The sequence below is a fragment of the Dermacentor albipictus genome, chromosome 1 (genome assembly GCF_038994185.2).
Source record: "Dermacentor albipictus isolate Rhodes 1998 colony chromosome 1, USDA_Dalb.pri_finalv2, whole genome shotgun sequence".
Lineage (NCBI taxonomy): Eukaryota > Metazoa > Arthropoda > Arachnida > Ixodida > Ixodidae > Dermacentor > Dermacentor albipictus.
In genome coordinates, this window is record NC_091821.1 from 220,775,572 (window position 1) to 220,788,518 (window position 12,947).

Genomic DNA, 12,947 nt, shown 5'->3' on the forward strand with positions numbered 1-12,947 from the left:
CATATATATATATATATATATATATATATATATATATATATATATATATATATATATATATATATATATATATATATATATATATATATATATATATACGCGTGTGTGTGTGTGTGTGTGTGGAGTCGAAGAACATATATAATTCAAAATCACTGGATTTGTCGAATGTTCGTCACATAACGTATTGTTAAAAAAATTTGGACGTGTTTTTTATAGCCAAGCTGTTAACCTCCAGTTTGTAATAATTTTCGTGCCCGCCAGCAAAAAAAAAACGACCCGAAAAGAAGTGCATATCTCCTTTGCAATCAAGCATATACAACACAGAGCTCAGTATTCATTTCAATAAAGAAAAGCACAAAACAAGCGTCAAAACCGCATGATGGATGATAAAGGCGCCTGTGAACAGTGCAAGGCACGTTCCTTGTACCCGCGTGTGTTTCCCAGTAAATATTACGGTTGCATGAGCTGCTCCGGTGGGAAAGGGACAACAGCAGCGTACGAATCAGTGAGTGTCGTCACCAAACTTCATATATAAAAGGGAGGCCTGCCTGGTAACTCATTCAGTTCATTGCAAGACCGCTAGGGTAGACCACGCAAAGTTAAGGCTCCCGAAGCGCAGCGTGAATACGTCGAGCGTCGAAGAGTGCAAAATCGTAATGCTCAACAACGGTGTCGTGCTAAGACTAGGCAGAACAATAAAACATTTCATATCCCCATCGGCGGCATTTGAGTGGTTTTCTAACAGCTTCGCTGGCCATCTGCTTTCGCAGGGTCAGGATGGCGAGTCAATTTTTTTTTTCTACCTGCAATGACGAATAAATGCGCGTAAAATTTCGATGAACGTCACAACGATATACAAAGCTTCTCAGTGCAGGCATTGCGACGCTCTCACATTATTTTTTTCTGCTCAGCTTATAGGAACGCTGTAATTGTTCATGTGATCAAGGTGCATGGAATACCACGCAGGAAAATGGCACACTTGATGCTTATATTCCCAACTACGTCGAAGAGAAGCGAATATAACCGCGATAACACGGTTGAGTATATGAGTAGCTACCGGACTAACGCACAGCCCAACCACGGCACCATACAAGCTTTCACTTCCTTTTCCTCTTCCCCAGTACAGAATCGCCAACACAGAAAATATCCTCTGGCTAACCTCTTTCTTTTATTCTTTTTCTCTCTCTCTCTCGCTCTATTCACTTCCTAAAGATGAGGGGCGCTGTGTACTCGCCTAAGATAGTGTTCCTGTATATGCTCCTGCATAAGCACATGCATGAACACTAGCATAAGAAAGCAAGCTATAGCGGCCGATCAGGAATTTAAACTAAAATCGTCTATAGTAGCTAGGAGGACAAGAAATAAGCGATGAAAAAGCGTTTTGTAACTGCTAACTCGGCGAGCTAGTTTTGCACAACTATATGACGTTGTGTTTTTTTTTCTCGCTTTCTTTCTTTTCGCCGCACTTACGCCGTCGTGAACGAAACCAAGGCAAGCCAAGGCCTCCGGGTCGCCTCGTGACCTAACGTGACTAACTCGTTAATTTAGAGATCGGGCGTTTCGGAAAGCCGTGCAAGCGACAAAACGACATCGTGCGCTTGCCCATCTTCGCGCCTGTGGCAGGAGTCGTGCGGCGAGAAGATGCAAGAGGCCGCCGCGTTCACGTTCCTTCTTGCGTTCGCTCTCACCACGACTGCAACAGTACGCCATAGTAGAGCGGAACGTGAGGACCTGAAAAAAAAATTAAAGAAATGGTAGTTCAGGTGCGAAAACCACGATCTGATTATGTAGTGGGGGACGCCGGATTAATTTTGACTTCCTGGGTTTCTTTAACGTGCACCTAATTCTGGATACACGAGCGTTCTTGCATTACGCCCCCATCGGCCGGGATCGAACCCGCGTCCTCAAATTCAGCAGCGCAACGCCATAGAACAATGGACTATACCAAGGCGGGTCGTCAGTACTTCATTCTGGCCCAACTTTCGAAGCATTGTGTGTCGATGTTGGCGGCGTCCCTTACTGCGCCAACGAAATAGAGCGGCCATGCAAAGCGTCCCCTGAAGAGCAAAAAAATATATATATGCGCCACAATGGAGCTTTCTCGCCTCGCACTTTAAGCGCTACTCTGCAGTTAGACCTTTCCTAGAAGTGACGTATCGATTGCGTTACAAAAATACCCTAGTTATACCTTTTAAAAGGAAACGCCATCATCAAACACCGATATTAGAAGTCAACAGTATATACTTCGGAAGTATTGGTAGTGTGTCCATTTGATTTCTGCGGTCTGCATATAAGCTATTCGCTTACTTTGACAATAATAATCGATGGTTTCGGCGTAATTGTTTTTTCTCAACTGGCTGCCCATACTGTGTCACTATGGAGCTGTATGCCACTATGGAGCTGTATGCAAAAATGAATAAAGGATAAAAGTGTTTTTTTCTGTATTTACGACTATGCGCGGACGTGGTGGTTCTCACTAATAAGGAATTTAATGCTAAGAACACGCACATGGTCCTGGCAGTACACTGGTGCTTAACATGTGAACAGGCACTGATGTTTAGACATCTGAGCACGTGTAGTGCAGTACTGCAGTCGAACAGATGACATGCGTCCTCAGACTGTCACTAAATCGTAGCGGTAACATGAAGACTATGCATACAGGATAAAGGGGCGCTATCTTGGCTTGCCTTATTTGAGCCCTGCCCAGTATACTGCGGCAAGGAGGCTAGTTTTCAATGCGACATGGTTCGCAACTGTTAGAAAATATGAGAAGAGCAAAAAGACGAAGGGAGGTAAGTCAAACAGACGCACGGCCGGTTTGTTCACAATGGTCGGGCGAGATTCATGGCCACTGAAATTTACGCACGCTATCCTGCTATTCAAGCATACACAAGTGGGGAAGGACCATGCCCCCAATGCGTGTAGGAGGTACCTGCCGTCTAAGCGATCAAGGACAAGTGTGGCCATGCGAGGATTGACTGACGAGGTAGTTTATTCATTATCGCAGAAATAGCTGCGCTTCAACACTGGACACAAGGGAAGAACCACACACACACTGCGCTAACTGCGTTGCAAGGCCTTGAAACAGCAAGATAATAAACATGCAGTTGTCAGTCGGCGCAGTGTGTGTGTGATTCTTCCCTAGTGTCCCGTCTTGGAGTGCACTGTTTCTGTGAAGTGTGGACAGTTTATCGGAATGCGATAATCATCTGTGTACGCCACAGCTTTTCTCCGATCAAACAAAAACGCGTAGGCCAACTCACAACCCCGCTGAAAAGCAATATGAATTTAACCACATCAATTTCCGCTCTAAAATTAATATTAATATTAAAATTAAATTCTAGGGTTTTAGGTGCCAAAACCACGATTTGATTGAGGCACGCCGTAGTGAGGGACGCCGGGTTATTTTAGTACACCTGGAGTTCTTCAACGTGCACCCAATGCACGGTACACGAGTGCTTTTGCATTTCACCCCCCTCTGGCGGTAGCATGACGCCATAGCCTCTACGTAGGCCACCACGGCAGGTAACCTCCGATTTGTCTTTTTTTTTCTTTTCCCTTTCTTAAGAGTGACGAATAAAAACTTTACGTCGTTCCTTGGTTGGTTTTCCTCTATATATGGCTCATGCCCACTATGGGGGATTGGCCAGGATTAGGATGGGATTAAAAAGATGATTAGTCAAAGCTAAAAAAATAAAAACATTAACTTTTTCGGGAATATCGTATGAAAAATTAGATAACATATTTTCTAAGAATTTGGCATGAAAATCATCTTGAATCAAACAGAAAGTTCTCAATGGCTTCGCAGACGTCCCTAAAAATGTCACATGCTATACAGGAGACTCCCAAAGACGGAAAATTGGGAATTGAAAGATGGAAAGAAATTGAATGGAAAGGAATCGAAGGAGGGAAGGCGGCATAATATGAAGCAGTGAATAAGAAGTGAAGAAGTCAGGGTGGTGGTGTTGCTTTTGACTAACTCAAAGGCTCAACGTTCTTTTTTTTTTATTTAGACGTAGAAACCTGGGAAGGTATAGCTACGTCATAGCCGGCTATCCCGAAATTCCATTTTCTTAACGAAAGCAACGATAAAAAATGGAAATAAAGAAGAGAATATCATAAGGCACCATACACACACGAACCACAGGCGAACAAGGATTGCCTCGTCTACGTGCACCAGCCCCAAAAGCACAGTCCAGTAGGTATGGCTGGCCGCTCTGCGTCTACACTGGCAACATTTGAAAGTCAGGTGACTGCCAGGGATTTTTGCCGAAATTTCTCTTTACCTGATGGAAATAACTTCAGCAATGATTGACCGGAAAATATCCTCCAAACCCCGTCATCTCACTCTAAATTATTAACAATACTGCCCTATGACAATGTCTTACAGAGGAGGCTCCCAAAGAAATATTAGGATGATGATGATGTGTGTGGGGTCTTATGGCGCAAGGCCCAATGATAACCAAAGAGTGCCAAGCAGTGATATAATGTACTCGATTACGCAATTAATGACAAAAGGTAACATGGCTGACAATGACAATATATTAAATATAATGAATAATATTAGAAATGGAAAGATTCAATCAATTGCGGCGAAATGGTGCTTCTAAAATAATTTTCCGTAATGATAACAGCGGCATAATAATAAGCAGTGAATAAGTGGTAGTAAATTAGAAATAGAATAAAATTCGCTGTCATGAATTTCTATCCAACCTTCTCTTTCACTGATGGAAATACCTTCAAGAATGATTAACCAAAAAATATGCTCCATACCAGAGCCCTTCTATATTACTCGAAATTATGTTACGTCTGCGAAATAAAGGCATAGACCGCAGTCCTTCACACCACTTAACTGCAACAGTCTAATACAACAGTCTAACACGCTAACAGATGGGGGCGAAATGCGAAAACACCCGTGTACTTAGATTTAGGTGCACGTTAAAGAACCCCAGGCGGTCAAAATTTCCGGAGTCCCCCACTACGGCGTGCCTCATAATCAGAAAGTGGTTTTGGCACGTAAAACCCCATATATTATTATTAACACGCTAACACTGCAGCCTCTTTTCTCACTCTGACGCCAGCACTTTATGGCAGCACCTCGCATTTCCCACCCACTCAACATACATATCCCTTAGATATTTTCTACTAATATATATTTCTACATTTTTTTTTCTAGTAATAGTAATATTTTCTTTGAGCTTACAGCGGCTGGCGCGAGAACTCCGGTCTGCAGCCACTTGATTCTTTAGGAACCCTAGGACGTTCTCCCGGAATATTTTCTGCGTTTATTTATCAACCCTCGTAACATCGCATTATTATTATTGTTGTTGTCGTTGTTGTTTTGTCAACATTATATATCAGCCATTAAGCAACTCACTGAGAGAAACAAATGTTTCTTTAAGCAAAAGCCATTCGCAGTTTTCCTGAATGACCCATATTCAAATACAGATCAAGTTGCCTCTAAGCAGCTTATTCTTACTAATTGAACAAACAATACAGAAGTGACATCCGGCTATCACCCAACAAAGCGAGTTCCATCTGCCTGCGGGATGCCTGCCTGCCCCCCCCCCCTTTTCTTTTTCTCTAGAATACCGTATTTACTCGGATGATGCTCGCTACCCCACATCGGTCATCAAAAATGATATATTTTTTCCTCAACTAAACATCGCACTCTCAAAAATTGCTGCAACGACTTTCGTCAGCTTGTTCCGGCCGGTGGTTATTATAGCGCATGGCAGCCGAGCGCTGGTGTTGCGATCAGCGACATCAATGTTTATACCGACTCAGCAGAACGTTTCTCAGATTTCTGAGTGGTAATCCGGGTTTATCACTTACAACACGAAACGTATCATTTGGTGCCTGCCAATAAGCGCAAGTCACCGGTCTATTATTACTGCTCTGCACAAGTTCATTGAAGCGTTCGGAATATTACGCTGCTAGGGTACCGACTGTGGTGTACTTTAATTCTTTTTTGTTGTTGCACGTTTATGAACGAGCCATCTCAGTATTTTGTTACGCTTTAATTACCTAGTGTTTCGTTTTTAATTGTTTGCTTTTTTACCCCTCTTCTTCTTTTGTTGGGTGCCCTTTTCGTTAACTCCAGTGTGGCCAATGGCCCGCGAATGTATGATCCATGTGTTGAAGCAACAACATAGGACAACATAGGACAACATAGGATTTGTTTAGTGATTAATTCTAGGTGGAGCTAGTGTTTGCAGATAAAGGGTCTTTGCAGATACTGTTAGTGTAGAACCTGTGCTCTGACTGCACAGGTAAGTGCTGCTTGGAAGTAATATTTTGTTTGAGCTTACAGCGGCTGGCGCGAGAACTGCGATCTACAGCCACTTGACTTTTTTTTCTTTAGGAACCCTACGTTCTCCTGGAATATTTTCTGCGTGTAATTATCGACCCTCGTAACATCGCAACTATTTCCCGCGAGTACCAGCATTATGCGAGTAAATACGGCAAGCCCGGCCTTTTGGTTTGACTCCCGAGCCTGAGAAGGCCAGCGTACTATAGCAAAACCGGACAGTCACACGAGTTCCTTGCATATTCCACAACTACCACAGCCCCGACAGAGAGCGAGAACTCGCAGGTCCGTGTGTTTTGGGTGGCTGGCGCGACAGGACAATAGTCCATGAATTAAGACAAACGCACGGTGAAGAAGGCAATATGGCATGGCATACTGTGCCCAAGCTTCTTATTCATGCGTCCGACTTTTCACGTCTCCGCAAAGCTGTAGCAATGTCCCTCTACGTCCACCGTTTTCCTTCTTTAATTTTACGTCCCGCTTTTCATTAAGAAGTATGTCTTCCCGGAATATTACTTTCTTCTTATTTAAACGTTTATACTTTCCTGCGTTTAGTTCCCGTCTTTCTGCGTCCAGAAGGCCATTGGCAAAAAAAAAAAACATCCGACAAAAAGAGCCTTTTAACATTTTGGCGCCGCTGACACCACAAGGAGGAAACAAGCCGGCCAAGACAAAGGCAAGGAACTGCGGCTGAGCGCCTCGGCAAACGGCCACGCCCAGCTGTAGAGCAATCAAGACCGTATTCACTCTCAAGTCACGACTCCTTACCGCAGAGTAATACATGCAGCGGCCTCAGAAAAAAAAAGGCGCCTACCGGCTGCCTGAGAACGGACCAAGAATCACCATTCGTGTTGATCACCAATTAGCTTCCGGCATTTAAAGAGCGCGCGCAATTTGCATTGCATGGAACCAACCACGCGAAGCATGCCGGCTTGCATGGTGGCCCTTGTGAAAGGAGCTGCGTTGTTTTCTGGTTCACTATAATAAAGGCGCTGGGTAATTCAATCCTATAGTGCAAGCGAACTGACACGTGCATGCAGTGTGTGAATTCAGCGCCGCTTTTATCAAGCCGCGCAGAGAGCTACTCGTCTACAGATATCTCTGCAACATGTCATAAATGCGTTTAAGCTCGCGATTCAACGGACTTCCTCTTCTAAAGCAACATGCTACTGACTTACGAAAGAAATCGATAAGGTGGGGGGAGAAAGGTACAAGCGCGCCCACTGACCTCGGAAGGCTTTGTAGTCTTTACTGGTCTTTACCACCGTAAGCTTCCACTGCAGTCGCGGTCGTTTGCGGTTGCATATCGAGCGACGCCGCGAACCATTTGAGCCAATAAAACCTTCCGTTCGTATAGCTCGTTAGGCCATGTCACAACTGCTATGGCTGTTACGCCAACAGTATAAATGCGCATTTCCATCCTATCGGCTTCTGCATCAGGGACTATGTTCTCACAAGGCAGTTACTGACTGCCATGCACTTGTGCGTCAGCCAAGTAATCACGATAGCCGAGCTGTCACATGTATGAAAACTTTCTGGAATGTGACTCGTCCGTGAACGCTTGACATTGGGGTAAAAAAAAAACATTGATATACGCAGCCATAGGCCGAATGCGACTAGATTTTCCTAAACAAATTCGAGAAGCAAACACTTGTACGATATATGCACGCTGCGCCCAAGTAGCTCCGCCACGACTCGTAGCCTCGTTGTTCACCTCCGCTGTCGCCGACGTGCAGTCCTTACTCATTGTTCGTTGTGGGCGACAGACGCAGGCATCGAAGCAACCGCGGCAATCTTTAATCGCACCGACTACCACGCGACCACCGAACTCGAAGCGCGGTCACGGCAAGTGGGCTAACCCGTGCATGCTAGCTAGCGGAACGCCCACGGTGTGTACGCGTCTTGGAAGGGGACGCCTCCTGACCTTTCATCGTCTGGCCCGATAAGCGACCCGGGCCAGCAGCTGGAGTGTTAACTGGTTGAAGTGAGCGGCAGCTGTGCTACTGCGACAGCTTGGAAGCACATCAGCCGCCACCTGAGCGGTCTCTATCGAAATAAAAATTAAATCAGCACTGCTGAGGTCACTCGACACCGGAAAATCAAAGAACGATAAAAAAAAAACGCGTGGAACCGAACGTTGCAGATCCTGCTAAGTGTCGCGCGTGGCTGCATCAACGGCGACCACTGAAAAGAGGTCGCATGCACGGGACGTTAAATTGAAAGGCATTGTTGAGTAATGCACACAAAAGCACAGAAGGACAGGCCAGACGCGAACAGAAAGCAGATGAACCGAAGGAGAAGTGTATTGCAGGCACAGCGGCTACGCAGAGCATTGCTTATCGGAGAACACTGACGGGTAGTACGCGTATGCGTCGCTCCCCAAATGCTCGTTTTGTCGCCAGTTAATGCGCAATGTAGATCAGTCCTGCATAGCAGAGAAAAACAAGAAACAGTGGTGTTGATCAGAAGTGGTGAAGGTACAAGTGCAGCAAATATATATCTATAATCAAAATAATTAAAACACCGCCATGGCAGTCATTCACAGTGGTCATTTATTTTGCACTTAACCTCTCATGACGTTTTTCTTTTTTTTTTTTTACACACACAAATACATTTCACTCGGACTTCTAAGTGTTCGTATGAGTGGCGAGAACCCGAAGTTACTTTCAAAGCATTTTCCGCTTAATTTCTAGTACGTACGTAAGCAAAAACGAACCGAATATGGCGTCTAGCGCCAAAAGATGCCTCTTTGTTCTCCATTTCACTCAGTGCGTCTTTCGACTTGAGAAGTGAACCATCTCGCATCTCGTGACATCTCGTGAAATGGTTAGTATCGCAGAGAGGAAGCTAGAAACCTGTTAGACCGACGTGAACCTGCGTCTGCGCGGGCTTTCTACCGTTCGACCTCGTTGCAAACTCAGATAGGGCTCCGCTTTCCAAATGCGACATGTTAGAACACTTGGTTGTCAGACATGTCGCACTTGTCATTAGAAACCAGCTATCTCTCTGCTATCTAGGTTTGTGAATTGTGGCGACGGCTAACACTCGCAGGGTTAGTTCTAGTAGTAACACATAAATACCCCAGAAAATGGACGGGAGAACGGCGCCGGGGGGCGGTAGCTCAATTGGTAAAGCATCGCACGCGTAACTGGAAGACGTGGGATCATTCCCTACCTGCGGCAAGTTGTTTTTCATCCACTTTCATTTCCATTAATTTATCATTTCTTGAATTCCATTAGTCAGTACAAGTAATTTCCCCTGTGTTGTCCTTGGTGTCAGTGTTTGTTGGCTTCTTATGATATGACTAATAAAAATCGGGCCCCCCTCGGTTAACCCCCTTCCTTCTCGTTCATATATATATATATATATATATATATAGTTACTTCTTGAAGAAATCACGCTGGCCCCGGTAGTAAAATGAAGAAAAAAAGAGTACGACGTACGTTGAATAAGCACAGTATATTGCACTGACGTTCTTACTGTGCTTATTCAACATACATCGTACTCTTCTTTCTTCATTATATATATATATGGCCAGAGCTGCGTTCTAGGCGAAAACAATTTCCCTACACGTGCGGTGCGAAATGAAGTGATGGATGCGGCTGCAGCCGGAAACACAGGCAGCAGGGGGCCCCGGCGCGCAGCAGCAGCCGCAACACGCTGCTCGCCCGTGTACGCTCCACATCCCGGCTTAATCGGGCTTGCAACGCGTGCGAGCTTCTTCGCACACGCCGCGCAGCGGGTGCGCGCGCGGGCCTAGAACGCGGAGCGGTGGGAGCCCTCCTCCACTCTTCCATCCGCGACCCGAAACCTCCTCGCACTTGAATTGCCATTTTTCATGTTCGCGGCGAGCGGACTGGACCAGCCGGCTACAACCAACTGGACGAAAACAATGAACGAGCGCTGCCAACTATACGGCGTCAGCACAGGAAGGTCGACGGGTACTCTACGGCCTTGTTTTCTAGGAAATCGCCCAAATGCGAAGCACACGTCCGGAAAATAACTCGGCGCGGTTTTGTTATGGGCTGCCGAATCGCGCAGCAAACTTGGCTCGAGAAGACAGTTCACGCGGCACAAAGTATGCCTCGGTTGCGTCGCGAGAGTTCTGCGTACCGCTCAGCCAAGAATTGTCGCTCTATGGGGAGAGCGACGCCTTTTGTGAGCGCGGTTGTGCGAGAGACGGAGTAGATGTAACGTGTGCGGTGTCTGATGCTAGTGGTGGCAATGACAGTGCAGTTTGCCTAATAAGGAATACAAGCATAATGTTTCTTCCGCACCGAACTCGCACAATACGACGTTTGCAAGCGAATACCGGGGCACTGTCGCTCCATGTAAAGTGCATTACCTATAACGTATCGAGAATTTACAGAGCAACATAGTGCAGGGAATCGCAGAGATCTGGTCACTTTCATAAGGGGTGGCCTTAGAACTGCGCTGTATGTTTCATAAAACGACAGTGACAAGCACACATATGGAATATATACACCGATGTGGCAAGGACAAAAACCCATATTCACGCTTTCCATTCCGCAATCCAACTTAACCGCTTCGCACACAGATTTCCCCTTGCGCGATCGTTTGCTTTCACTATTAACCCTTTTCGCGGAGCAGTTTGTTCTAGAGAAACGAGATGGCGCTTTCGGCGGCGCGCCACACGGCGCCTCAGCGACAGCGCACGAACACGAAACCATTACCGCTTCCACCTTGCTTCTGTGCGATTAGCTGTCGGAAATTGAACTTTTTTGCTAACGCACTGTGCTCCAATCATGCCGGATTGAATCATGTGGGTTGAAGACGAGTGCACACTCTAAAAACAGTTGCACCCTTTGGGGTGTATTTGCCAGTAACGAACGGCATGCGCGTTATCAGCATGACATAGCATTCCCGAGAGGAAAGTAACGAGCGCAGCGTTTTCAAGAAAGGAAATGCGGGCAAGACCGATCACGATTATCGTTGGGTGCCAAATATACATTCCAAAGGGTGTAAACTTTTCTTACACTCTTAAAACGGTTGCACCCTTCACTCTTAGAAAAATTTACACCCTTTGGGGCGTATCTTGTCCCACAACAATAATCGTCATCCGTGCTGCCCGCGTTTCCTTTCTTTAACGCTGCGAGCACGGTACTTTCCAGTCACGAACGACATGCGCCTTATCAGTGTGACGCAGCATTCTCGACAGGAAAGTAGCGAGCGCCGAGTTTCAGGAAAGGGAACGCGAGCAAGGCAGACGAGAATTATAGATGTGGGACCACAATACACCCCAAAGGCTGCAACCGTTTTAAGAGCGTTGCTGCAACTGTCCGAACGCGTTACCGGCACTTCGAGATGTATGGCTTTCTTCGAGGATACAGAAATTTGCTCATCCGCCAGCATTGTATCGCTAATTTTCAAGGAAAGTGCTTCAGCCCCGGAACGTCGGCAATAGTGAGTACCGCTCGTTAAACAATGACAAAGGGAGTAGCACCACTTCCTGTCGTACGTTTCGCGCACAGTATCTACGCACATCTACCCTCAAATGGCACGGAAACTTACGCCCACTCTATCGCTAACGTGCCAATAAGTGCAGTGGGCGCACACTTGAATATATGTGCAGCATATAGGCACAATAAATGACGGACTACACCGACAGCGCACGAATGGTCGAAGCTGAATGTTTCATGACGGTCCAGAAGAGTAAGCGAGTTACTAGCGATAATACATCTTTGCTACAAGGTATTACAATGTACAAAACGGCTGCATTTCAAGCCGCGCGCAGCTAAAACAAATTTGCCGGAACTGACCACACCCGCGAGCGATTAGGCAGAAATAATCAGACAGTGACCGCACTAAGGAAATTTACTGAGTCAGAAATGTGACAAGCCACTGCTTCAAAATATTGGCCAAATAAAAAAAAATGAAAAAACACACTAATTCAGATTCACTTCATCAGCGGACAGTTTGGATAGCTTGGAATACATATTTAGCCTCACTTTTGAAACAAGCACCACATATACGCTGCTCGCGCCGTTTGGACATAGCTTAATCAGCTTTCAAAGCGCTTTTGCATGTTCTCTGAAGCTGTGGCCGAAGCTTCGTGTCGTCCACCCAGTCACCGTCTACGACATCTTCCGAAACAGAAGTTTGCTAAGCCGCACCGGCGTCGCACACATCCATTGTAAACGCGGAGGCAACGCAGACAGTTGAGGCAAGCAATGGACCCGTCGTGCACGACGTGATCAAACATGGCAGCGCCCACGGGTTCACCACGAAAAGGGTGACTAAGCAAAGCTATAACTGGTAACAAGTGCGTTACTGCACTCGTTGTCGTTGGCATTGAACGACAGCTCATAACCGACGCCCGCGGCGCGTACTCATCGACGCATTGGTCGTACGGCCGCTTCGGGGCTTGACTGCGTTGCAGGGTGTTTGATTGGCATTTGATGCACATCAAGAACGAAAATAGTTGCGGAACTCCGCTTTAACAGCCTCGTAGTAACATTCCGTGACCTGTATAATATATAGACAAAGTGACAAGTGAATTTAATTTGCGCTAATTTATCTCCTGTTATTCTGGCGGATATTCACGTGTCAGCGCTGACAGTGAATTAAGGTTGGGGGTGCAGAGAGCGGGCAGACGCGTACATCAAACGCGCATGTT

The 12,947-nt window shown here is 46.0% G+C and overlaps 1 protein-coding gene and 1 long non-coding RNA gene across 16 annotated transcripts in view; one reads left to right on the forward strand and one right to left on the reverse strand.

Moving 5' to 3' along the window:
* The window catches only part of LOC135919904 (uncharacterized), a 62,014-nt gene that overhangs the window by 45,124 nt on the left and 3,943 nt on the right, over positions 1-12,947 (forward strand). The window lies entirely within an intron of this gene.
* The window catches only part of LOC135919902 (bromodomain-containing protein 7-like), a 119,110-nt gene continuing 107,350 nt past the window's right edge, over positions 1,188-12,947 (reverse strand). For 6 of the 12 annotated variants that reach the window (XM_065453898.1, XM_065453896.2, XM_065453894.1 and 3 more), the window contains one exon: positions 8,522-8,735. In XM_065453898.1, the coding sequence (XP_065309970.1) occupies positions 8,522-8,735 (214 nt within the window). Of the gene's footprint in view, positions 1,732-8,521; positions 8,736-12,947 lie in introns of those variants that run through there. The other 6 variants (XR_010570094.1, XR_010570093.1, XR_010570092.1 and 3 more) reach the window with 4 other exon arrangements.